Genomic DNA, 25,179 nt, shown 5'->3' with positions numbered 1-25,179 from the left:
AAATTTATTGCAGTGTTGACTTACATTGAGAGATTTGGCCTTGGCTAGCCTAAGCATGCATTGTCGCGTCATTCTACTACTAGGTCAGTAAAAGCATGGTAAAAGGTAATGGAGGCACGGAAGAAAGCCTTCAATGACTTTGCATGTGAATGGAGAATTTTCAAAAGCACTTTAGTTTGATTTCCACTTTAGACTCAATTTTGACTTGAATTCTGCTGAGAGGAACAGCTATCATTTGCTTCTACGCATGTAGTTTACGATGCTGCATTGAGGTACGTGTCACATTCGTTTAGTATTATCTTCAGAAGAAACTCCTTGTAAAGAATTTAGTCAGAGGGAAGAAACTAGAACGTCCAGTTGACAGCTGATCAAAACAACCGTGCTGCTTTGCATTTTGTGTTTCCAAATCGTCCTATTTTGTGCACCCGACCCACGCCATGCAGAGCCTGAATTTGCAGGTTTTCAGCAAAGTTAACTAAAACTGGATGGAACGGATAAGCAGTGAAGTCCCTGAATTCAAGATCGTGCAGAAAATACATTGCGTAGGTAAATGTAAGAAATGGAGAGGGCACTTCGTTGCCGTGGTGCGATTTTGAAGGACGTGCGGTATGTCCTTGCATGCCGTCATGCGCCGTTGTAACATTCTGGGACGCTAGTTTCCAGGCAAAAGCCCGTCTTCAAGCTTTTCCGTGTACTTGTAATGTTGGGCTGATTTCAAGCCTTGAAGTATTTTTTAGACTTCTCTACCTTCTCGTGTCGGACTTTGAGCAAACACCTTGACTAACATCCCGCGTTATTTTAGAGGGACTAAGAATGATTTACTTCGTGTTGCTCGTGAACAAAAATCCCAGGATTATGAGTAAATCGTCAAAGCAAGCCAAGTGTCTCAATTTATTCTTTTTTTACCGAGACGTGCTGAACTCAGGGCTTTTGTGCATGTATCATGGCAGAATGCCTAAAAGGTCATCTGTTGGGTGTGGGTCGGGAAAATAGAAAATCGTATTCCAAGGGTAAAAATAGCGTCATAAATATTGTTGTTCAGAAGAGACGCTTTTCTGTAATCCTATCGTATAAAAGCACGGCAAAAGTGTGGGATTAATTTGCCTTAAATAAGCAACCATTGTGTGGACACCACGATTGAAAGATTTGGACATTTTTGCAGACTTGTTACGCTTGAATATAGGGAGGCAACTTTGCGCAGGAAGCAAACCTTTAATGGGCGCGTTCGATTAGCTTACACGTGTAAGTCAAACTTACACAAAGCGTTCGCTTAGCCATCACGTGATTCTCGTGCCTGCCCTGGTGTCAGCCACTACTACCCCGGCTGGTGAGCGGGTCTCTGGAGGCTGCCCGAGTGTAATGACGTCACGGATGGACTGTTCGTGCAATGACGTACATGATGGAACGTGGCGGGGACTTAACCTTTTTCCCAGAATGCGTTGGCGAGTACACTGCAGCGTTCGATTACCCTCATTTCGAGGCTTCCCTTGCGTGTAACACTGGTGTATTCAGGGAAAATACACAGCAATGGGACAACTGTTACATATACCGAGGGTTATAATATAGCACAGTATTTGTGTTAAGTTGTAGTGATCGTTCACGGTTTGCCCAGCCCACATACCATATGATGTACATGCTCGGTTACCTTCTTTAAAAAAGTCATTGATCGTACTACGATCTGACATGTCAATTTTTGATGAATTTGGGTACTTAACATAGCCTATTCTTGTTGTGAAATGATAAAATCTTTTAATTTCTGAAAAAGTTAAACAACTTATAGGTGCTCTGAAGAGTTAATTAAATTAATTTGGGTAATTAAAAATGTTGGCCTCCCTCTCCAAAATTTAAAATTATTTTTTCACAGACTGACGCATTGAGAAAGATCACTTCGTGAAAAGTCTAGAAAACGCGGTTTTATTTCCACGAAGTGAACCGATACCAATGTCATTTGAAGTTCAGTCAGTCGGAACCAGTCTTTGGTGTTGTTTGGTGTCATTCAATGCAGTGGCGTAACTAGAATTTTACTAATGGGAGGAGCAAAGGGGCACCAGCATCTCATGGGGGGCACCAGCTTTCAGTGGTTTGTTTTTTTTTTTTGGGGGGGGGCAAGTTTTTGTTATTCTTGGTCAATATCCATTCATCCTTTTTTTCAGTGAGGGGCACCGGGAATTTGTAGGGGGGTGCACGTTCCCCCAGCCCCCCCCCGGCTACGCCACTGATTCGGTGTCTGATGAACCTTGAACCTTAATCTAGAGTTTCTGTTTCTGTAAATGGCTGAACCATAAGTGTATTCCTTCTTTGTTTGTTTGTTTGGTTTTTTGTGGTTAATATTCGAATAAAATCATGATGGAATTTCGTACGAAAAATCCTAAGCGAGGCGTACTTGTGTAGTCAGTCACGGCAACAATACTGTGGCAGTCTCGTCTTTTGGAGTCTGCTACCCGGTCAGGCATAGCTAGCCCACGTTATCCTTTACATCCACAACAACACGCGCCTTCACAAAGGCGCTTCACCTATACATTGTACGTTACAACTGTACTCCGCGGCACAGCAATGGTATAAGAAATTACACTGAGTGTGACTTACTGATCCTTTCAAGATTTAAAATGGACACTCATAAAAATTGACTAATTTTCAGTGTTGTTCTGTGATTAGCGTCCCAATTATTTACACTAGGCCAAACTCACACTCGAGTACAGAGCTTCTTTCCCGCGGCTTGCGCACAACACTATGTTCTCAGGAATACTGGTTTGCTCAGGTCGACCACCAGGAAGAGAGGGCGAGTTACGCCGTTTTTAGAGGGACTACTAAGCTAAACTAGTGCTGTCAATTAGTACAACTAGACATACCTAGCAGCCGTGAACCAACCAAGGTGGAGAATAAGGGGGGCAGTTACAATTTAATCCTTCACGTTTGTGGGATTCGTATTTGGTTTCAGGCTGCCTGGTTCACTGATCAAAAATAGCATTTTACTGGTTTGGTTCTTGGTATTTTATGCTTTGTGTTTCTCGTTTGTAAATGTTGATTTAGTAAAAGTCTACACAGTTAAAAAGAAATACATGCAATGAACTGTAACAAGCTATATTCATTTGCCGTGTGTCTGGTTCATATTGCAAAACATGCAAAACCTAAAGAACTATTTGTTAAATACTGGAAAAATAGTGACACCACACATGAGAGACACTCTGCTTGATTCCCTCGTCTCGTCGACTATATTTTATGAAAAAATTCCTACTAAATTTTCAGGTCAATTCCTAAATTGGAATGAACGAAAAGCTATTTATACTTAACGCATTGACTCATCACCTGCAGTGTTTTGCCTCAGGATTTGAATTAAAGGGAAAACGATGAAATTTGAAAAATACTGAATTTTTTAAAACAGTAAAATATATAAAAGACCTTTTTAATCGAAAAAATGTAAATAAAACACAGTGAAGGATTTTAACGACCCTCCACATAGATCAACGTGAAAAAGTCTGCACGCGCATGTTTTTATTACAGGAGAAGCACTTTGTTTGTTGGGGCGGGGGGAGAAAATTTCGTGGAGATGGGGCAAAGCACTCATCAGCTGCCAACTGCTAAACGATTTTCGACAATAGGTTCATTTCCAAGGGAATTTCAAGCAACTTATTGATTTCATCCTATTTCATCTCTCCTTTTCGTTCCTTTCGCTTTTTTCTTTCACCCATTTTTACTTTTCCTGGCCGTGGTAAGCGTCCCGCTGCCCACAATTCCCATGCCATCAACATGTGCATGCTGCGCTGGCGTACACTGATTCTGAGCATGAAAATGTGCCACGCGCGCCTTGACTAAGGGCTAGCCGTTTTCCAATACTCAACTCCGTCTCCGTTGCAGGCTGTGTCTCTGAAACCAACCCCCGATTATAGGCCTGAAGCGTTTAAATTCAATTGCAGGACTGTACTGTTTGGCTCTTTTGCATCTTACGTGGCGTTTGTAACACTATCAGACTTACTATTGCGCTTACAACTTCAAAGTCAGGTTGTAAATAAATAAACAGTTGAAGCCTCCGACGGAGCCGAAGTCGAGTATATAGGGATTTGACATTACGCCGTCTGCGCATATCTGCATCGAAAGCAAGGCTCTCTGCGTTGAACTTGTTCGCGCGCGCCCGGAGTCCATGATCCACAGAGTACATTACATGGAGTATTTGGTTCGTAAGTTCGACGCCACTTCAGTTTTAACCACGCCCACTGCACAAGATACACGACCATCGCAGGTACGTTAGTTCGCGGTCAATTGTCGTTATTTTTTCTTTTGATTTTACGTGTCGAGTCATCCTGATAGACTCTTCCACAAAATTTTGCTGCCTGAAAGTCTGAACTTCACATACCGTTATGTATTTTGTGTCTTAACTCCTTCCTTTCAATCATCTGATCGTATTAAGAATTGAAGCTGACACGTACAGCCTCGTTTTCAAACACGGCAGTGCGCAGATCGACGCTGAAAGCGTCGTATTGGGATCCCTCTGAACGCGCCATGAAACTTTTCAACGAATATGCATGACATACATAAATATGCATATCATGTAGACGTGTACGCCTCACTTTTTGACCTTCATATTCAACGAATCGAACGCGCACGCGGGTCACGGTTTACATTAATTACGTGTACAGTATGTACTAGACTAGACTGTGTACATACAGTCGCCATACGTGCAGCGCAGTAGTACTCGTTTCGGTGGTGAACTTTGGTTGAGTGGCATTTGCTCGGTCATATCATGTTCTCAGAAGATTATTTTTGATGCCACATAGGTTTACACCACTCATCAAGCATGTCAGAAACACCACTCAAGGGTACACCGCTGCAGCCGACTGCCGTTTCCGACGTGAAGGAGGCAGATGAAACTTGTACTTTCGTGGAAAGGACATCATCATCTGGGCCTGGCACCGTGGAGAAACCAAGGGAGCGATGGACGGGACGGCTAGACTTCATCCTGTCCTGCATCGGTTTTGCTGTAGGCTTGGGAAATATCTGGAGATTCCCATACCTTTGCTACAAAAATGGTGGTGGTAGGTGTCATCTGTTGTCACTTCAGACGTAGGTTTGGCGCTTTGGCCTTGCAAATTGTGGAAAGTTTAAATTCGGAATCGAAGGTGCGGCATACACCTACGGAAGGTGTACCGTAGACTGGCAGAGTAGGCTGGTAAATTGGATAGGCTAGCTACAGTATATGTTTACTCGGCCTAAGCGCAGGCCTACGCCAGCTTGATTTGAAAATCTGTATCTGCACATTTAACCCAAAGCCTCTCTGACTCCTGTTGTAAACTTGTGTCATCCAGGCTTATCTTTTTGGGTAACTTTTCAGGTGCGTTTCTGATTCCCTACTTAATATGCGCTGTTGCTGGGGGAATTCCTCTCTTCTTCATGGAGGTGGCTCTGGGCCAGTTCATGTCGCTTGGAGGCATCAAAGCTTGGAACATATGTCCCATCTTCAAAGGTTTGTGATTATATTATTGTCTTTTTTGCCGTGAATTTGCAGTGTTGTAGGGCCTAGTTAAGTAATAATTACTGTGAGGATTTTTGAATGCCATACCTTAAGCATCGAAAATTGAAGGAAAAAACTGAATTTCTTCAGCAGAATTTTTAAAAAAGAGCTGACTTATAGTTATATCTGATTGAGAATAAAATTATTACTGCTGTACTTTCAGGCCTCCTGTACAGTACTATGTGATTGAGTAATGCATAGCAATGCATTTTTATGCACTGTCCTGTAGAAAACATGTTCCAGTACTGAAACAATCTGTTTCAAGCCACCATCTTTTAACAGTGTTGCATTGTAAATCTGAGATAAAGTTATTTGGCAATTGAATTTTTAAGCTTACTAGGAGAAGAAAATTTGGCAAATCTTCTATGCATGCCAGCTTTAGTCTTTATCCATGTAAATTTCAATGGGCTATCTCAGTATTGGCCAATCAGAATGAAACTTGAAGCTCATTCACTGTGTACTGACCAATCAAGTACATTTTACAGATTTGCCCTTTTAAAAAGACAATTATATGTAGGGCATTTTTTCAGATGTGTTTTTGAAGTTTCTGTTTACTTTAAAAGTATTTCTTTATGCTATGCATTCATCTGTGACTTGATGAGCTGGTACCTAAGAAAGATTTTCAAAAAATAATACTTCATATCTGACTGGTTCACTTCCCTCTTAAGTTCATGTGTAACTGAACTGCTTGCTTGTCATTGATTCCGTAATGCACTGAGAATATCAAACAACCTCCTGGAAAAAAAAATTTGCAACATGTCTCCCGGGGCACCCCCTCCACCCAACTACTATTCTGAGCCTTTGCCACACATTATATTCTGAATACACTCTGAAATTTGCATTTTGGTAGGCAGATATGAACATCTAACAAAAGAAGCACGTTGCAATAACAATTGACGTTCATTGTTAGCGCACTGTGTTTCTTTCGTTAGATGTTCATAGTGAGGAAGTCTAAAGTTTTAACTATTTGGGGTCTGGAATATGGCAGGAATTGGCTACGCAACCACAGTGATCACCTTCTGGATGAATCATTACTACATCATCATCTTAGCCTGGTGTCTGATGTATCTCTTCTCATCATTCACCACGGAGCTCCCCTGGTCCACCTGCAGCAACGACTGGAACACTGAAAGCTGCCGGGACAATTACAATGTTGGTGTCCTTTTTTCATTGATTGGAAATCGGGCATTTAAATTTGCCCTTCTGGGACTGTTTGAATTGGTGTTCTATTAGTTTTAAACCTTCTGTCATGAATTTTAAGAACAATTTCCGAAAGAAAAGAAAAATCAAGAGAACAAAATAATTTTGTAAATAGTGAAGCTGAACTCACTGTATTGTTGAGGTTTCTTCTTCATTATACTGAAATGACATTGCCCTTTTGCTCATAAATAAGTAAATATGCATTAGCATAAAAACATACACTTGGCACCACAATGACCAAATGAAAGTTAGATATGGGGTCATACATGTACATTTGCATATGTTGTATTTGTGTATTGTTAATATTGGTAGGCATGCAGAGGTGCCTAATTTACATAAGAATGGCATTTATTTTTTTTTTTTCATTGCATGTTTTTTTTAATTCATTCTGGTTATGGTAATCAGTGTTTAGGGTCTCTTACTCATGTCATTATAGTTGCTTGCACAGGTATTCTTGTATAGTCACAAGAAAAATTGGTCCTTATTTTCCCGGTCTATTGAAGCTCAGTTTTCCCATTATACACGTAGGTGTTATCCTGATGTAGTGCCAGAATTGTGGTGTAACACACGGCACGTATTGTAAGATTTTGTATCGTTCCACAAGTTGAAGCTGCATTTGAATTCGTACTCTAACAGACAAGCAGCTCTTGTGTGGGTGATGTCTCATTGCGACCAAATGTGACAAATAAAAATACTACTTTGTCATACTCGATGTCTTGGGTGCTGCATGATGAAGACCAAAACACATCTTGCCCGAACGAGACTTTCACCTCTCCTGTCGAAGAATTCTTTGAGTAAGATAATCACTTTGACATCTTTCACTTTTGACCGGTGAAATTGGGATTTTTGTCTCCCTGCTCGGTTTAGGGATTAGAGAAATATCCCCCGTCCAATATTTCTAGCCTCAAGAATGGGCTCCAAGTGAATAAGGCGAGAGTGCTTTTGAGCAGTGATGTGTCTAACTATTTTTCAACCAGTCAATTTTGCCCAATTCTTTGCAAAGTCCTTGGTCATAATTTCTCTTCTCAAGCTACTCTATCTTTAAGATAGAGTAGCTTGGGAAGAGAAATTGTTCCCATGTATTTCATTAATTCCTTTATTTTGGTGATGTAACTTGTGATGTGCAGTGTCTGATCCATTTATTTCTCCCCATGATAATATGAACATATTTTTATAATGATATAAAATCAACATGACAACAGACAGCATTGCTTGGGTACATACAAACTCATTGGTTCATTCTTTTTTATATATATGTATTGCAAGAAAAGTTGGTAATGTCAACCAAATCTTACTTAAGTCAAGTCTTAAGTCATTTCATTAAGTCCAATCAATTCACAGTGTTTTTCCAAGTCTGGTCTTGTCTCGTTGTCAACTTAATAGTGACTCCTGAGTATCTTGTGAGTCAAGAGCACTTTCTGAATATTCTGTGCCAACCTGCAGCTTTTTTCCTTTTCAAAAATTCTCGGTTCACTTTTTAAACAATCTGAAATTACAGGCACCGTGTGTTAGACATCTCATCAGGCATCGAGGAGATTGGGGCTGTTCAGTGGGAGTTGGCACTGTGTCTACTCCTTGCCTGGGTTCTGGTGTATTTCTGCATCTGGAAGGGTGTGAGGTCCACGGGCAAAGTGAGCACGCTGACATTTTATGTATACCAATAGTATGGGAACTTCGCATATTGTTGAAGTCAAGGAATGGATAACCAGGTACCCATAAGGAAACCCAGCCTCAAAATTCAAAGAAAAGAGAACAAAAACATATTAGTACCCGTACATGAAAATGCATTATGATTTTATTATTCACAATGCTCATTAACAATCTTTATGCATGAATTTAATCATAATAATGAATGTTATTTGCATAAGCGCATAAATCACTTTGGAAGTCCTTATGCATTCATTATTATCCCTTCACATTGCCGGGGGCTCACAACAACTGAACATTTCTGCAACCATCTCAGCTCCCTGGGGAGTATACTAGCTGATGCAGCCCTATCAGGCGCACACGGCTTGAACATAACCACATCTGCCCTCACAGGTACCCATTTACTCCTGGGTGGAGAGAGGCGCATGGGGGTAAAGTGACTTGCCCAAGGTCACAACATGCTGCCACCATGCTGGATTCGAACCCCCAACCATATGATTAGAAGCTACAAACCCTAACCACTAGCCCACATGCACAATTTAGTGCTCGTCTAGTTTGGTTCCTGTTCCCCACGCAAACCTTTGAAACCATTTCTTTTCTCTTTCCAAAAGTTACCAAGTGAATACAGTCACTTGTGAGAACCCAGTCCTAGAATTGTAAACCAATCCTGGTAAATGCAAACCCTTCAATTCTATGAGTTTAGTAGGATCATTTTCTCTGATTTTCTGAGGATACTGACACAGATGAGCAACACGGCATAACTGAAATCAGATTCCCGTGAGTGCATTTCTGCCATGGCAAATGTTGTAACCCTTCAAATTAACCATAACTCTCGAATAAGTACTGCTACACATTGAGAATTTCTTAGGATTTTGACCCCAAATTTGTGGATTTTATGGGGGGGTGTTCAAATCATTCAGGGTTTGTTTTTCACTTTTTCAGCAATTAACTTGTTTCCAAAACCATGGGAAAGATTTGCACAATCATAACCATTTGTATGTAAGAGAACTAGTTATATAATACCTTGTGAGCCATTGCCTGCCCTGTGAAGCCAAAGTATTTTACTATCATTGTGTGTGATGCCTTTGCTGACTGTTATGTAGATTTCTCTTCATATCCCAACATGAGCTCTGCAGCTCAGCAAGTTTATCCTTGTTGCACTAAGAAGTGTGCAAGTCGTCCAGACTATAATCCACCTCAAAAATCAAACCTGTAGAGATATCCTTAAAATTTAAGAATGGATCTCATGTCCAATCCCTTCCTATTATTACTGCAGGTTGTGTACTTTACTGCGACCTTCCCCTATGTGGTGCTAACTATTCTCATGATCCGTGGTGTCATGCTAGATGGAGCGGCAGATGGGCTGATATTTTACTTAAAGCCCAACATAACAAGGCTAGCTGATAGCCAGGTACTTGCTGTCTAGATCCTAAATTTCTCCATGCAAAACATTTTAAAAGCGTCCACTGTAGTTCACCTAATTTTTAAATTTTGCTTTAATAGTCATTTAATGCCTACCATAATATTGCCTTATGTTGGTCACTAAGAAGTGACACACTTTGGTGAAGATTATTTTTTTTAGCGCACAAGGCCATTTCGACTAAAGAAACCAAAACCTGTTCAATCTTCACTAAGGCAAAATCCAACTGAGACAGTTGTGAGATGTATTAAAAATGCTGAAAAGAGCTTATTGCAGGGGGAGTAGTCAAGAAAAGCAGGAGTTAACTTCAGCCTCTTTGCAATCCTTTGCCAAGATCCCTTATGCAACCTTGAAGTATATTTTGAGTCAAATTGATGTGGCTTCAAAGGCACTCTTAACTCATGGTGCCTTTGACAGTGATGCAATGAGAGTGGATCTATTTTCTGGGGGGAGACCCACAGTGGGGCTTCATTTTATTTTAGAAAGACATATTCTCATTTAGTTAGAAACAGTTTCAGTATTGGAGATTTTCTTTCTGTCTGCTTGTGATTTTTAATTGTGATTTCAGATTGCTGAGATCTGACCTGATTTCCAATTTTTTTGATGTGCTTCAACAATTTTATCTTCTTCTATTGTCACTTCTAAGAATTTTGTGCCTTCTAACTTAAACATGTATCAGTGATCATAAATTGTATTCTAACCCCGTTTTATTTTTGGAGGGATGATTTGTAAAATTTACTGTAGCACCTAAGAGCATTTCTCTTGATGATTGAGGCACATAACTTCCATATTATCATTCACTGGAATTCTCAGCAGGGCAGAGGCCCCCAAAGGGGCGTCCTTTTCTCCCCTTGGCTTTCTTCTTTACACCACCAACTCTTTGTATTTTCCGCCTAAAGGTGTGGATCGATGCCGGGACACAGATTTTCTTCTCGTACGCCATCGGCATTGGATGCCTGACTGCACTAGGCAGCTACAACCATTTCCACAACAACTGTTACCGGTGAGTAAGGCGTGTCATCAAATTAAAATCCCTTCCCGGGCCATCTGGGGTGAGCCCGCGTGGTATTTCGAAAGAGATTGGGACTTTGGATAGAACCGAAGTGGGCCGTGATGAACTCCTCTGGGTCTCTGTATCACACTCTGGCTGATGACAGTGAAAATTTCATTTTGGATGTAATGCCCCTCCTCTGTGCACTCCTCAGTTAATTGAGCCCCGAGGGCTAAAGAATCCTCCAACAAAAGCCAGTCTTCAACCGATGTTGCTTGTTATATCAAATTCTTATCTGTCACCAGTTTGGGTGCATCACACTTCAGTATTCCAGGTTTCATGGGAAGGGATTAGCATGCCAGGCCCGGTGTTGAACCATCTGTAATTTGATGTGACACCTAAATCGATACACCTTTGCAAGTTAAATTTGAATAAACTCTGGTATACTAATTTATCTGATTGCACATAAACATAACGATTTGAATTCTCAAGACTAAAGACACTAGCTGTTGCTATACCTTGTGATTCGGGGCAAGCATTTGCATAGCGACCACCATCTCTGAATGGACTGGTTCCTTTGTGCCCTTCTTATCCATTGAAAACAATGTTTTGGTGCAAGGCGCCCCTTCTAAGCAAAAGCTTGCCCCGAATCATGAGGTAAAGCAGCAGTGTGTTCAGTATGGAGAATTCAAATTGTTACGTTCACTTGAATTTGAAGAACTCAGTGTACCAGATTTTAGTCAAATTTAAAAAGTCAGGGCCCTGGGAAAAGAAATGGACGTTGCCACGGAGTTTCCGCAGACAAATGTGACTATCCAGGTGCTATTAGAGAGTGGTTCATGGGAAAGAAATCCAGTTAACTACATCAATGCCTAACACAGGAAGGAAAGGCATCTTATAGGCATCCCTGTGTCTTGAACTAAATGTTGTTTTGGCTATGTGCTTTCGGTTTCGTAGATCAGGGAGATGACATTGCATAGATAGGCCTGAAAACTTTTCTTTTTGGGAGTTCTTCAAATCTGTGACAGCAAAACATTTCAAATCTTATCATCTGTTACCTATACTCTCCCCCACCAGGGATACCCTGATCATAGTCAGCGTTAACAGCTTCACCAGTTTGTATGGTGGCATTACCATCTTCTCCGTTTTGGGCTTCATGGCCCAGGAGCAAAACATTGACATCAGCAAGGTAGCAGACAAAGGTGAGGCAATAATGTGGGTGCGTGGGCCACAGCAGTAGACCTGGAGTTTTTCCAGGGAATCTTAGTCCCTACAACAATTTAGACAAGGGAAGTTGATGGTGGTCTTTTGAGGGAGGTTCATAGTGGCAGTAACATGACACTGCCAGTGACCACTGGCAGAACAGGGCAAGTAGAATATAGGGGTGTGTCTCACATACTTGTGCTTAAGGAGCATGTTCACCATGTGGTGGGCATTCCTTTGGTTTTATGTAGTTGAGAAAACTCAGATATACATGTAAAAAGTAGTCATATTTCTTGCACTATGAACACTCATTTAAACTGGGTCCTTTCTTGGTGGCTTCCTTGACGAGTAGTCTACGTTTTAGTAACTCACAGCCCCCATATCAAAGTGCCTCTAAAACTCTTTAGAAAAGGCTAACCTTGTATTGTCCTGGCCACTACCCAGTCCACTAAAGGTTGGCTCAGCTTGCATTATGCAGACTGGTGCTATTCTTAGGTCTATGAGTAAGTATGCAAAACAAGCTCGCCCTTTACAAAATCCAATTCAACCACGGCAACCATGTAGGCTTTCATTTTTAACAGGTTCTTTGACCCGTCATTAACAACATATGAAGCAAACTATGGGACAGAGAGCACCCCCCCTGCTTTTGTGTTGGTCATTGTTGTACTGGTATCTCAGAAATTCTGTTCACACATCTAGGGGATGTGTTAAGAGTGTATATAGGGATTGGACTTGGGGGGGTACCCCTCTGTACCATTTCATGTCTGGTATAATTAACAAATTCAAAAAATAACTATGAAAGTATATGGTTTATCATTTCTGCCTCTGACAGGTCCAGGCCTTGTGTTTATAGCCTACCCCAAAGCTGTATCCCTGATGCCAGCTGCTCCAGTCTGGTCCTGTATTTTCTTTTTCATGCTGGTCCTAATGGGGTTGGATAGCCAGGTGATCTTAACAAACAATTCCTTTGGGTTTTTTTTTTGGGGGGGGTGAGGGTTGTTTGTTTTCATTTCAAACCTTTAGCATAATAATACAGTTCAATTCAAAACATCTGCATTCATTCTGCGGGGAACATATTTAGGAAAATATTTGACTGCGATTAACAGTGTTGTCGTCGAGTACTTTTCTGGTGCCAGGTTCTTTACCAAATATTGACCCAGTTTGGGAGGGAGCAAAGCTAAAGTACATGGGAGGGTTAGTGGTACATTCAGAAAGGTAAGATGACAAAGTAAAATGATAACTTCAGACTATCACTGAGTTAGGTTTTAGGACAAAAGTACTTTCTGAGTACCTTTCTCCTGAAAACTTAAATTTGACAAAAGTGGGCGTGTCTGAAATCTTACATTCGTTTGTAAACTTACCTTTGTGCGTGTATCATCAAATGCCTTTGTACTCCAGCTTTACTCCCCCTTACTAAATTCAATATTTGGCAGAGAACCTTGGTACTTGAAAAGTAATCGACTACAACACTGGTGATTTAAACACACAAATACATCATATAAAGATTTTAAAATCTATAAAATAATGTCTACTACCGGTATCTCCACTTTTGCATCAACAAAATTGATCAAACTGATCAAAAGGTCAAATGTCCTCAAAAAATTAATAAACAGTGGGCCCGGGAAATGTGTTCAAAGTCTGAATGTCACCTTACAGTGAAGAGCCAGAGCATCATTTCTGACTGCAGTTTAGTAATATACACAGGCCGACTTTCTGCTCCATTCTGAAACTTTTAACTGCCTAATACATGAGGACAATATTCAGAGCATGTTCACGTGTCCTTTTGGGTAACCCTTTACATTTTTAAATCATTACCTTCAGTCGTGTTCCTCATGTACTTTGATTTTCTTACTCGTTTGCTCTGATAATCAAGTTTGTAGCTGTTGAGGGCTTCATTACCGCCGTAGTGGACCTCTTTCCCAAACTGCGCAAAGGGTACAACAGAGAATACTTTATATTGGCCATCTGCGTCATTTCTTTTGCCTTTGGCCTGGCCATGGTGACAAATGTAAGTGAAACTTTGTTTCAAGGGACGTATCAAGTGAATTGCTGAGGGAAAAAGAGTCCACCTTTCACCTTGACCTTAAAAATGCAATGACCCACAAGTTCCATCGGTAATTGGTTTTTATAATTTTTTATCTCACCGTACTTCTGTGCCACTAAAGAGGTGTGTCTTCATGTAAATTATATACCTATGTAGAAGATAACATTGATTAAACTGCCACTTCTCACTTTTAATTCTATAACTGCTATGCATAAAAGTGTATTCAGTATGACATTATATATTATAATATTTCATTGCTCATGCATATTTATAATTGTGCTTGGTCCTTGATATACTGCAATTTTTTTCATTCTTAGGGAGGAATGTACGTTTTTCAAGTCTATGACTACTATTCAGCGAGTGGTATGGTCTTACTGTGTATGGCATTCTTTGAAACCATTGCGATTGGATGGGTTTATGGTAAGGGCTGATGGAGACCCTCCATGCGGTAACCTCAGAAGTATTGTAGTATACTTTGTGAGACGTAAAATTTATGATTAAATGGGCATAATTGTTCACATGGCAATGACCAGTATCTATCATTTTTTCGCTGTTCCGTTAATGTAGGATCAAAGCATTGAATATATTGTAACATAATTTGGTCATTCCTACCTTACTATTTTACAGGGTGTATTATAACTGCATACATATGTACCAAGGCAGAAGTTCCTATAACCAACACAGAGGTTGACGTAATTGTTTTCATAGTTACTTTAATTGGTCTGTAAACATCCACATTATGGTATGAACTTCAAGTAGTCCGAAAAGCTGGTACTCCCACCACAAACCAATTATGATCTGTTCCGAGAGCCAAAAATTTTATCACTGATAGAGCATGAAAAGATTACAGAAAGTTGTAGCCTATCCACAGCTTACTATGAGGTTTGTGGCTACTGCTTACCACTGAGGCTGTAGTCTACACTTCGTTACTGACGCTGTAGTCTGTGGCAACAGCAAGTAGTTTGTGACTTTAGCCTGTCACTGAGGCTGTAGTCCACTGCTAAACCTCATTACTGAAGCTGTAATCTGTGGCTACGGCCTACCATGATGTTGTAGTTTGTGACTTTAGCCTGTCACTGAGGCTGTAGTCTGCGGCTACACCTCTTTACTGAAGCTGTAATCTGTGGCTACGGCCTACCGTGATGTTGTAGTTTGTGACTTAAGCCTGTCACTGAGGCTGTAGTCTTCGGCTACACCTCTTTACTGAAGCTGTAATCTGTGGCTACGGCCTACCATGATGTTGTAGTTTGTGACTTTAGCCTGTCACTGAGGCTGTAGTCTGCGGCTACACCTCATTACTGAAGCTGTAATCTGTGGCTACGGCCTACCATGATATTGTAGTTTGTGACTGCAGCCTATCTGCCCCGAACTGAAGTGCACCCCCAATCGGTGAAAGAAAGACAGGTGGTTACAAACGGGTTCTTGCACTTATTCTGCGTGTATGCAAAGACCATACAATTAAGCCGGAATAAATTAGTTACACGTACTCGGCGTGCTTCGCGTCAAACTTGCATATACTTGCGCACCTCATGGCACACTTGTGTGGTGGGTACCAAAAATATGACACGCCCGCTCAGAGCAGATTACTGAGGCTGTAGTCTACTGATATTCCTTATTAGTAAAACGAAAGTCTGTGGCTTTATAGAAGCCACAGCCACATGACGAGGTGACTTCATTCAGAACCTAGCTTGTCATGTCTGTTGTCAAACTAACTCTCCTTTCAATTCTCTTTCATGCGAGGTGGAGAGAGGTTCTATCAGGACATTGAAAGAATGATTGGCTACCGGCCTTTTGGCTGGTTCAAATGGTGCTGGATGTTCTTCACTCCAAGCATAGCAGTGGTAAGACTTTATGTAACACTGAACACGTTTTAATATTGTCAATTCCATCACAAGTCCAGCACATGCAAATCGCAACATTAACTTTTTGAGTTAACTACATTAAGTGGAAAGCGATTATAAGTTTCATGTGCTATGTTGTCGATCATGTTACATCAGTTTGTGTTTCACTCATTCAAGATTACACTAGAAATAAGTGTCAAACATTTTAAAGTCAAGAAAAGCAAAAAAAGATTCAATTTTTGCAGTATCCTTCAAACAATTTTGATATGCATCAAAACTAACATCATTAAATTCATGAAAAACAGCAAATCTAATTTTAGGTTGATTGATTTCTACCCTGCACTGTCAGTTTCCAAATAGCAATATACATGTACCTGCTGGAAAAAACAACGACGCAAGATTGATATTTTGTGTCATATGTGGAAGAGGAATTATCTTTGTTTGCATGTTAGACTTATTACATTTTCCAAATTTAATAGGCCATCTGGATATTCAGCGTGGTGACATGGACACCCTTAAAATACAACGACTACACCTTCCCCCTCTGGGGCGAAGCAATAGGCTGGTTCTTTGCCCTCAACTCCATGATGTGCATACCCATCTACTTTGTGTACAGGTTGGTCAAAGCGAGGGGAACCATACTTGAGGTGAGCTCAGAATTACGACATATGTGCAAATGAGATTCAAGTTATCCGACAGTGCGTACTGAGTGCCGAGCACTGTGTTTTCCCAGTATTAGCATAACTGGGTCATTTTCCTTCTCAAGTCTCCACCAGTCCGTTAATCTGACCAGTCACATGTAACAGGAGGAACAGTGACAAAGGAATGATTTTGTTGTTCCCAGTTCAGTTGTTGTATAGCTTGAGATTTGATTAGTGACTGGTGGTTAATGATGGATTTAGGACAGACCTGCTTTGACTTGTGGGGCACTTGACTACAGCGCTGGCCATTCTTTGAGTCAAATCAAAATAATCTTGTTTTAATAAAAATTGAACAAGTCATCAGGCCCAAGATCTGTCTGTCGTGCAGATCTGTAATATTGTTAAACAGAATTACTTTGTCGAGATTGTCGAGATTTTCCGATCACTGAGCTCATGCACTTTGCTTTCATTACTGACAATATCTCAATAGACTTTATTCACAAGGCCGGCCATATTGAATTGAAAGCAAGATCAAATCTTCATTTTTTTAAGGTTAGAGTACAAATGAAGCAATGAAATGACATTTCACGACAAATTTGCAACTGTCTACTCTAAATAGTTTCTAATTTATGATTGAACACACAGAATTGAACCTTGCCAAATTAAAACAATTATTGACAGGGAGGCTTGGAACGCAAGGAAGAATAAAACAGTCTGGTGCCGTCCTAATCAACAGTTTGCAATATATAAAACAGATTTGGGAATAAGATCAAAAGTAGCCTAAATGTGAATAGGGTCGATAGACAAGTGAGATGTCCTTCAATAAAAGACTTGGACTAAGGGATTCACACGGACTAATATTTATCTGTACAGCTGCTTCCAAGCTATGGATTGCAAGAACAAATGTCCCCACAAACTTTCTTTCCAAGGATCCACTAAACTCATGTGACCCTGTCGTATGAATTAAAATCTAGTTTAAAGAAGCTCCTATGAACAATTCTCTAGCGTCAGTTATCAAAAGAAGTCTGCCAACTGTACTTTGATGATGACAGAAGGCTTACCGCTTTTTTATTTCAGTAATTAACAAATAGTAATTCCAGTCATAACAAATGGAAGATACTGTGTTTGTTCGCTGAGTTTGTGGGGTCATTTTGTCCAGGCTTAATTTGTTTTGTTTGGTTCAAAAGCTGTGAATCACGACTTGGTGATAATCTATAGTGGCACATTCAGTTTTTTTATATTCAAAATTTTTATCTGTGGTCACTTTGTAATGATCCTGTTATTCTCCTTTGTCATAATTATTTCATGTCATAATTTGATGTTTTTTCATATATTGAAATTACAGCGTTGGCGCAGTGTCACAACACCAATCTTAAAGGTTCAACCACCTGAAGCTGAGAACGGTAACAGCTTGTGCCTGTCTGAAACAAAATACAACAAGATGGATACTGTTCCCGAAAAACAAATCATGTTTTAGATCGTCAGAGCTGCCGGTACATACTTTTAATACTACAAGAACATCTTTTAGCCAAATTGTTGCAGTAGAAATGTAGCCCTCGTGTGGGCACTGTATTGTCAAACAGAAATTTCAGCGTCTTCATTTCGTTTTATTTTGTTGACTTTTATTCCAAACTCTCACACAGTCTTGCCATCTAGTTATAAAACAGCCTAGCATTCTACAGTCTACCGATCGGACACAGTAGAGCTTTAGTATGCTACGGTCGCTCTTTTAAGGGACAGTGACAGGTTAAAAGTATCATGGATGGAGAGGAGGCTTTTCTTGTTTAGTCGTACCATCACACTGTGATTTGGTTTTTGCAGCAAAAGTCTTATGGTAGTATCGTTACGTATTATGAATGATAATTATTTAGTAAACAAAAATTTCTTCAGTACGTGTTATTTTTCCGAGAAAATTTCTATTCTTCAAAGGTTACAAATATTTCCAAGGATATGCCATGAAAATTAAAACAAATCAATTAAAATAGTTACATATGTATCACTAAATACACATAATTTTGTATTTTTTATCCATTTTAGAATATATCCGGTAAACATCAAAAGTTTCAATCGTACTTTCAGGCAAACATTTGTTGCTCACATGGTGGTTCTACATCAGTTCAAAGAATCAGATCAAATATTATCATTATCATTGTTAGCCTGTAGAATAACATGTTAAAAAAATACATCAAAAGTAATGCACAGTATTATTAAATTGGGGCATGCGGTATCACTAATGATAATTGTCATGGTTAAGCCAGTTGACAACAAATTTTTAATTGATTTGCAATTTTTTAACAAATGCATAATGATATGTTGTAAACATTATTATGGCTTATTCCCTCTGAGGCCAAACGACATCTGATGTGTGTCAAATCCAGAAAAAATTTCTTTTTCTTCAGAGAGTGTAAATAATACAGTTCAAACCGCATTTCAAAAAAAGTAACATATTCCTAATTATTTGTTCTGACGGATGTGTTCCTGAAAAGAGGAAGGCTTAATCCTGAAGAGATCAGTTGTACCTCTTGTTAACAGCAGATTATGTGAGACTACCTCAAAGCTAAGGGCGAAGAAAAAACGGTGTGTATGTGCCGTCTTCGGGAACTGGAATCTAAAGGAAAAATACACTGGCGTTACTTTGGTATCCTAAGAAATTTGAGAATAACTGCTCATTAATTTGTCTGACGGACTGTTCTCTCCTTGAGGAATGTGAAAGCTGGATTCTTGGTTCTTGTAGTTGAATAGTAATACATGTATTTGCCAGATTCTGGGCCGATCTACCAGCGAATGTACCGCCGGATGTTACCTGATTTGTGAATTGGTCTTGGCATGCCATTCGGATTCTCTCTGCCGTGGCTGGACTGTCCAGTCGAAATGCCCTGGAGATGCCAGCATTATCCCTAGCTGATTGGATGGCATCCTTGATGGCAAAGAAGACAGAGGCTGCAAGGAACAAAGGAGGTTCTCCAACAGCCTGCGAAAAATTAAACACAAAACTTCGTGATTCTCACTTACACCAGACCTGATGTGTCGTAAAAATTAATTTGTAGCATTCTGTTCAGTTCTTGACATATAGGAATGAGAGAAACTGGAGTATATCAAATGTAATCTTGGCCACTCATTTTGTAAATCATTCTGAGCAGTGTGGTTTCAAGGGAGAGATCTGACATTCAAAGCCTGAGATTATGTGGTTTATACACTTGCCTTAGACGAGTAAATCGCAAATGGATTAGGCGACCTAGTCAACAGGCCGACATTGAACTCAGCCGGTATGTCACCAAAGCTCGGGATCTTGTAGAATCCTGGACCGATGGTCAGCAGCTGACCAGTCGGGCTGACCCGATAGTCTTCCAGGACAAACAGGCCGTAGCCTTGGATGAAGCCACCTTCAATCTGAGGAAGCAATTAGAAATTTGTAGCAGAACAGGAAACATCGTATTCACCACATTAGTTTTTTTTCACTATTGTCAGTATTCTTGAAACATTGGCAACTTTATCATGGTCGACTTTATGAAATTACCTGTCCTATGTCGATTGCTGGGTTTAGACTATCACCAACGTCCATGACGATGTCGGTCCGCAGCACCTGGTGATCCCCAGTTAGACAGTCGATCTCTACCTCGGAAACAGCCACGCCGTATGCAAAATAGGCATAAGGATCACCCCTCCCTTTCTCCCAGTCAAAATATAGATCACGCGCTTTGCCGAATCCTGTGGACGACAGGCTGACGCGGTCTTTGTACGCTGCGTCCACCCAATCTTCCCATGAGCCTTTAGGATCATCTCGGATGTACGGTTCCAGACGGTGAAGGAGGGTTTCGCAAGCCTCCTTGACCGCCATGCCGTTCAGATCAGAGCTGAAGCTAGCAGCAGTCGAGGATGTATTTGGCACGCTGCTTGTGCTGGTTTCACTGATGTGGATCTTCTCTTGAGGAATCCTAAGCGTCCTGCTGGCCACCTGGATCATCTTGGTGTGTAACCCTTGACCCATCTCAGTACCGCCATGGGAAACGAGGACGGAGCCATCGTTGTAGATATGCACCAACGCACCAGCCTGCAACATTCGAAAAATTAGAAAAGAAATTTAACCTCTGGAAGATGGCGTACTATTCCCGCAAACGCCTGAGACATGTTTTCAACGTAGGATTCGATACCTGGGTGCTCCTATTACAGAAGGATAGCCCTGTTAACATCCCTTGTCCCTCTCATGCTTGGGTTATTTCGTGTTACTAATCTTTATATTCACGTATGACACTGTATTGGTAATGTTGGGTTATGCAAACTGTATACACTTGTTTATATATGTGTGTATATGTTTGATTTTATGAATTGAAATAAACTAACCGTTAGCTGGGCAGCCATTCTTGAAAATAACAACGTTGGAGAGTCTAATTCCCCCAGAGGAAGGAGAATTCCTACCCGGTCTTGGAGGAGACTGGGTTACAATATAATGTGCAGGGGAAGCCCAAAGTTTGTCTTTGGGGGTCTCTCGTTTACAGTAATATTTTGTAGGAGAGAAAACTATTTTGACAGGTTTTTATATTCCGGTGGCATGTATTCTTAGGTGACCTTGACAGTGGCGTAGCCACTGTTTGGTTTGCCTGCTGTCCGTTGCAAAATAGTATGCAATAAAGATACGAGTACAGATGAAAAATTTTGGAATGCTTTGGAAGCATTATTCAGTGCTGTTATTACCTTTTCCAACATTCCGATTTTGAATATATGATACATTTTACTGTCCAGAATTTGTTTCTTCCGGCGTCCTGATTCGTGGTCTAGAAATCTGTAACCTGCGTTGCGTTCTGTTACTCGGCCCATCCCTCGGTTTACGCTATACTGGCCCTTGGGAAAACCTCTTCAATCGCGGTCTGCGATCAAAATTCACTGAGACTAAGTACTGCCCATGCCAACATTTCCAAGCGGCTAGACCTACCTGGTTACAGTGCTTAATTATGAAGGAGATACCAAACTTCGTGGGTGTCACGGCAATGCCACGCTTCCTCCATCGATTCTCTCTATGGCCGAAAAGTAAAAAAAAAAAAAAAAAAGGGTACCTGGCGTGATTTGTTGTATGCATGTGTGTATTATATAAAAAGCACTATAAGAGACAGATCTCGCTCTTGTGCGCACGTGGTTAATAATATGCGCTTCTCGAGCTCGCCGATGCCACACCGTACATTTTGCAGCCTCGCATGACATACACGCCACACATGTTGCACTCTTGCATAGCAAGGTCATTAGTGGAGGGAGGTAAAAATGTGAAAAGGGGTAAGCAGCATCCATGGTGAGAGGCGAGACTTTTCAACCGCTTACTTGACCTTCGTAAAACCAAAAAGGGAAGCGGAAGCTCGACAACATCTTTTAATCACTCAAAGAAGACAATATAAGGGGCAAACAGGGCGCTCTTGAAAAAAGGTGCAATAAGGGAAAAGGGCACTCATGAAATGCTGGGGGGTAGGCCTAAGCGTCCCTCCCTTCGATGATGCAACGCTACTGGATATGGGTTATGTTACCCCTGAAAGAGCAGGAATACTGTGGTGCACAGCTCACTGAGAGTTCAGGTCATGCTTCCTGTTTGAATCGCACCTGTTGTATTGGTCTACGTCTCGTCTGCGGCGTTCGTAGTCGCTCTTGGTTAAGCACTGGTCCCAGCACCTCTCCAGGTTCCACTGCCGCAGCTCTGCGCCGTAGAATGTCTCATCGCCGTCCTTGTAGAAGTTGATGTCCCTGACCTGCACACCGGCGTGACCATACAGTCGCCAAACACTTGGTCAGCTTCTGAACTGGGGAAATGCTTCCTGTACACTAGCTTTTCTTACCATTGTGCGTATATATAAACTTACATTCAACTTAATTGTCACCAAGTATTAAGGCAGCGTCCATCAATTTCGTGGGAAATACTTAAAATGGAGTTTAAAGTCGGTGTTCAGTTATTTACAACCAAGTGTTAAAATTAATAAAGGAATTTACGAACATAGTAATTTGGCCTGTCCTACAAATTAGACCCAAAAGTACGATCTAGTTCAGAACAAGCGTGACTGCATTCAAATTGACAGAGTCATTCGATGACATCCTGTCCTTTAGGCTTATTCAGATTTCTGCCTTTTGTGGGCAGAAATGCCTGTCCAAATGTCTTGCATGCCGAACGATATTATTGAGGGTTAACAAAATGAAACAGGTTCCTCACGAGCTTGATCAGTTACCATTCGAGCCAATTTCTAAACTCGTTCAGTATTGCCAATGTTATATCTTGCCCTGTCTCATTTTTTTTTCAATCTTTTTGGCAATTTTTTTTGTCGTCTTTCATAATTATTCGACCACACGCACTATTGGTTAGTTTTGACGATAAAACGTACATTCGGGAAAATAACACAGATTCTGAATTACACCAAGAAAATACATGTAGTTATAAGGGGGGAATCTGCGCGAGCAAGATACTCGATCTAAACCTATAATGACCAGGGGCCGAGGTGGGATTGAGATTAATGCCTCTATTAGCGACATCGCCTGCAGCAAATCCATTACAACTACCATTAAGATTATTAATGGGCCTCGAGCTGGACCTAGAGAGGGAGCCATTTTCTTAGCAACGGAGGCTCTTTTGGTAGGAACTGAACTTCGCTGGTTCACGAACGACTAGGAAATGCACGCGTCACTGTCGCAGTTGAACACTCATGACCATCGCAGCTTTTTTTTTTACAGATGATCTGAGGGGGTACTTCTACTCAGGCGGATACACTCTCAGGACGAAACATTTCTTTTTGGTATAATAACTTACTTTGATCTGAGTCAGTCCACATTTCAAGGCGATATCCGACATGATAGTCTCTGCTACCAGCATGGCCTGCGGGCTCCCGAAGCCGCGGAACCCAGTGTTAGATGCCAGATTCGTGCGGCAGAGATACCCAGTGACTCTGACATTAGGGCATTTGTAGCAGTTGTCAGTGTGATGCATGGACCTTTCGAGTACCTGAAACGACGACAACAAGACGAAGAAAAATACATTTTGAAAAAGAGTTCAGTAAACACTTGTGCAGTATAATGCTTCAAATATTTTTTGTCTATTATCTGAACAAAATAAGGAAGGCTGCTGGTATTGACTTTTGAGAGACCCGGATATCCTCTCCTCTGATAGGTCGTCTTAATGTGTCATCACCCACTAAAGACACTGCGTGTGCCCATTTAACCCACGGGGCGTAAAACAGCAAGAGTGAGCGGACACTTCCATGCCGTTACCACCTTACGCCCGCTGCTCACTATAAAGAAATCTGCGTGTCTGTGCACATATCGTCTGGTATCTGCCAAACGGGATAAACGCAACTAGGTTCCCTCTCTCGTTTTGAATAAAGGCCATAGAGGCACGCTTTTGTCGACCTTAGTGAGTTGAGTGGTTCTGACCGCTGAGAAGAATAACAAGATCACACGTCTGAAAGTGTACTTTGCCTCAGGGAGACTGCCGCGCAACTTTTAGCGCAGGGCTTTAAGCAATCAAGATCCACCTCCATCTAGCAAATCTTTAAGTTTTGCTTGATGGTGTACAGTCTGGGGTATTCTCTGAAATACCAACCCCGAGAGCCAGCATATTGAGCAGAAAAACCGCTTTCCGTTTAGACCTTCAGGAATGCCACCAAGCTAAATTAGTGAATAGAAATGAAAAGGCGGTGGCAGGCATATAAATGATAGATTACGTTTGGACTAAACAAAATATCAACATGCTAGAACATGATCATACGTACACTCGCTGAACAGTCGTAAGTGCTTCCAGCATTAGAGTACATATCGATCTCGAGCGCCTTCAGTTGACCATTGCTAGTTACACCTGCTTTGTAGCGGGCTAGATACGGGTGGCGTGTGCCTGAAATCATCATGTCTTCGTTCCGGTCGAGCATCAATCGAACAGGACGTCTGACTCTAAAAGGAAGGTAGTATTAACAATAGGACGTTTTGTTGCGATCATAAGTCAAACTAAATAAGAACTATATATAGAATCGAAAGTGTCTAAATCGAATGACACTTATTGTCCGCGTGAGCGTTTCGTCCATGTATCCAGCCAAGTATTCTAATAGGCACATCTTGGGCATTAACACTACGCTGTTTGGATAAATGCTGGGATCTGGGTGCTCCCAACGCGTTCATGAATGGCAACGCACTTTGTGTTATTTGTAGTACATGTACTTCTGGGCAAATCTTGTGCTTTCATACACAACATCAATGTCTGTCACTTTGGTGCATTGCTTTATTTCGCATATCAAGATAAACTCTAACCAATTTGTTTGAACAAAATCTTTATATACTTGTTGGCGGCAACGGCACACATAGCTGCGTGGAGACATGCCCTGGCTTCCTTGCCTCCAAACCCACCGCCGAGGCGTTTGACGCGAGACACTACTTTGTGGCTTGCTATGCCCAAAGCTTCGGCTACAAGTCTCTGTTGTAAACAGAGAAATAGATATGGGGATGTTGTGGAATTAACTGAAATGGCAAAATATGGAAGTTAACGAAGTAATAAAAGACCGGCCTTAAGAATGTGAGCTATTAACTATCAGAGCCCACGCAGTCCCGGCACTCAAGTGACTCAATGTATCTAAGAATTGTATTTAAAGCCAATCAAATGCACTCAATATGCCTAATCTGGATTACACCAAGAACTTGACTGGATTATACCAAGAACTTGACTGAAAGATAAAAA

At 41.0% G+C, this 25,179-nt stretch overlaps 2 protein-coding genes across 4 annotated transcripts in view; one reads left to right on the top strand and one right to left on the bottom strand.

Moving 5' to 3' along the window:
- Positions 1-119: 119 nt before the first annotated feature.
- On the top strand, positions 120-21,144 carry LOC110973656 (sodium- and chloride-dependent GABA transporter 2-like). Of its 2 annotated transcripts, XM_022224644.2 has the most exons (15): positions 120-272; positions 4,773-5,030; positions 5,327-5,458; positions 6,495-6,658; positions 7,343-7,500; positions 8,205-8,337; positions 9,630-9,764; positions 10,673-10,776; positions 11,842-11,966; positions 12,800-12,912; positions 13,841-13,975; positions 14,329-14,431; positions 15,752-15,852; positions 16,332-16,499; positions 17,839-21,144. In XM_022224644.2, the coding sequence occupies exons 2-15, from the start codon at positions 4,793-4,795 to the stop codon at positions 17,968-17,970; spliced, it is 1,941 nt and encodes a 646-aa protein (XP_022080336.1). In that variant the 5' UTR covers positions 120-272; positions 4,773-4,792; the 3' UTR covers positions 17,971-21,144. The 2 variants fall into 2 exon arrangements, with proteins under 2 accessions (XP_022080336.1, XP_086992016.1); XM_087135890.1 differs by lacking the exon at positions 120-272 and having other exon boundaries at positions 4,662-5,030.
- The window catches only part of LOC110973665 (xanthine dehydrogenase/oxidase-like), a 31,796-nt gene continuing 24,710 nt past the window's right edge, over positions 18,094-25,179 (bottom strand). Inside the window, exons 21-29 of one of the 2 annotated variants that reach the window (XM_087135889.1) lie at positions 24,785-24,918; positions 24,227-24,401; positions 23,269-23,460; positions 22,077-22,222; positions 21,424-21,505; positions 20,011-20,544; positions 19,695-19,883; positions 19,297-19,464; positions 18,094-19,101 (exon numbers count right to left, since the gene is read on the bottom strand). In XM_087135889.1, coding sequence (XP_086992015.1) covers positions 19,051-19,101; positions 19,297-19,464; positions 19,695-19,883; positions 20,011-20,544; positions 21,424-21,505; positions 22,077-22,222; positions 23,269-23,460; positions 24,227-24,401; positions 24,785-24,918 — 1,671 coding nt within the window. In that variant the 3' untranslated portion in view covers positions 18,094-19,050. Of the gene's footprint in view, positions 19,465-19,694; positions 19,884-20,010; positions 20,545-21,423; positions 21,506-22,076; positions 22,223-23,268; positions 23,461-24,226; positions 24,402-24,784; positions 24,919-25,179 lie in introns of both variants that reach the window. The other variant, XM_087135888.1, reaches the window with a different exon arrangement.

Source organism: Acanthaster planci, linkage group LG04 (genome assembly GCF_054643075.1).
Source record: "Acanthaster planci isolate LZ-2023a linkage group LG04, COTS_SCS, whole genome shotgun sequence".
Lineage (NCBI taxonomy): Eukaryota > Metazoa > Echinodermata > Asteroidea > Valvatida > Acanthasteridae > Acanthaster > Acanthaster planci.
This window is presented reverse-complemented; position numbering and strand designations above follow the sequence as displayed.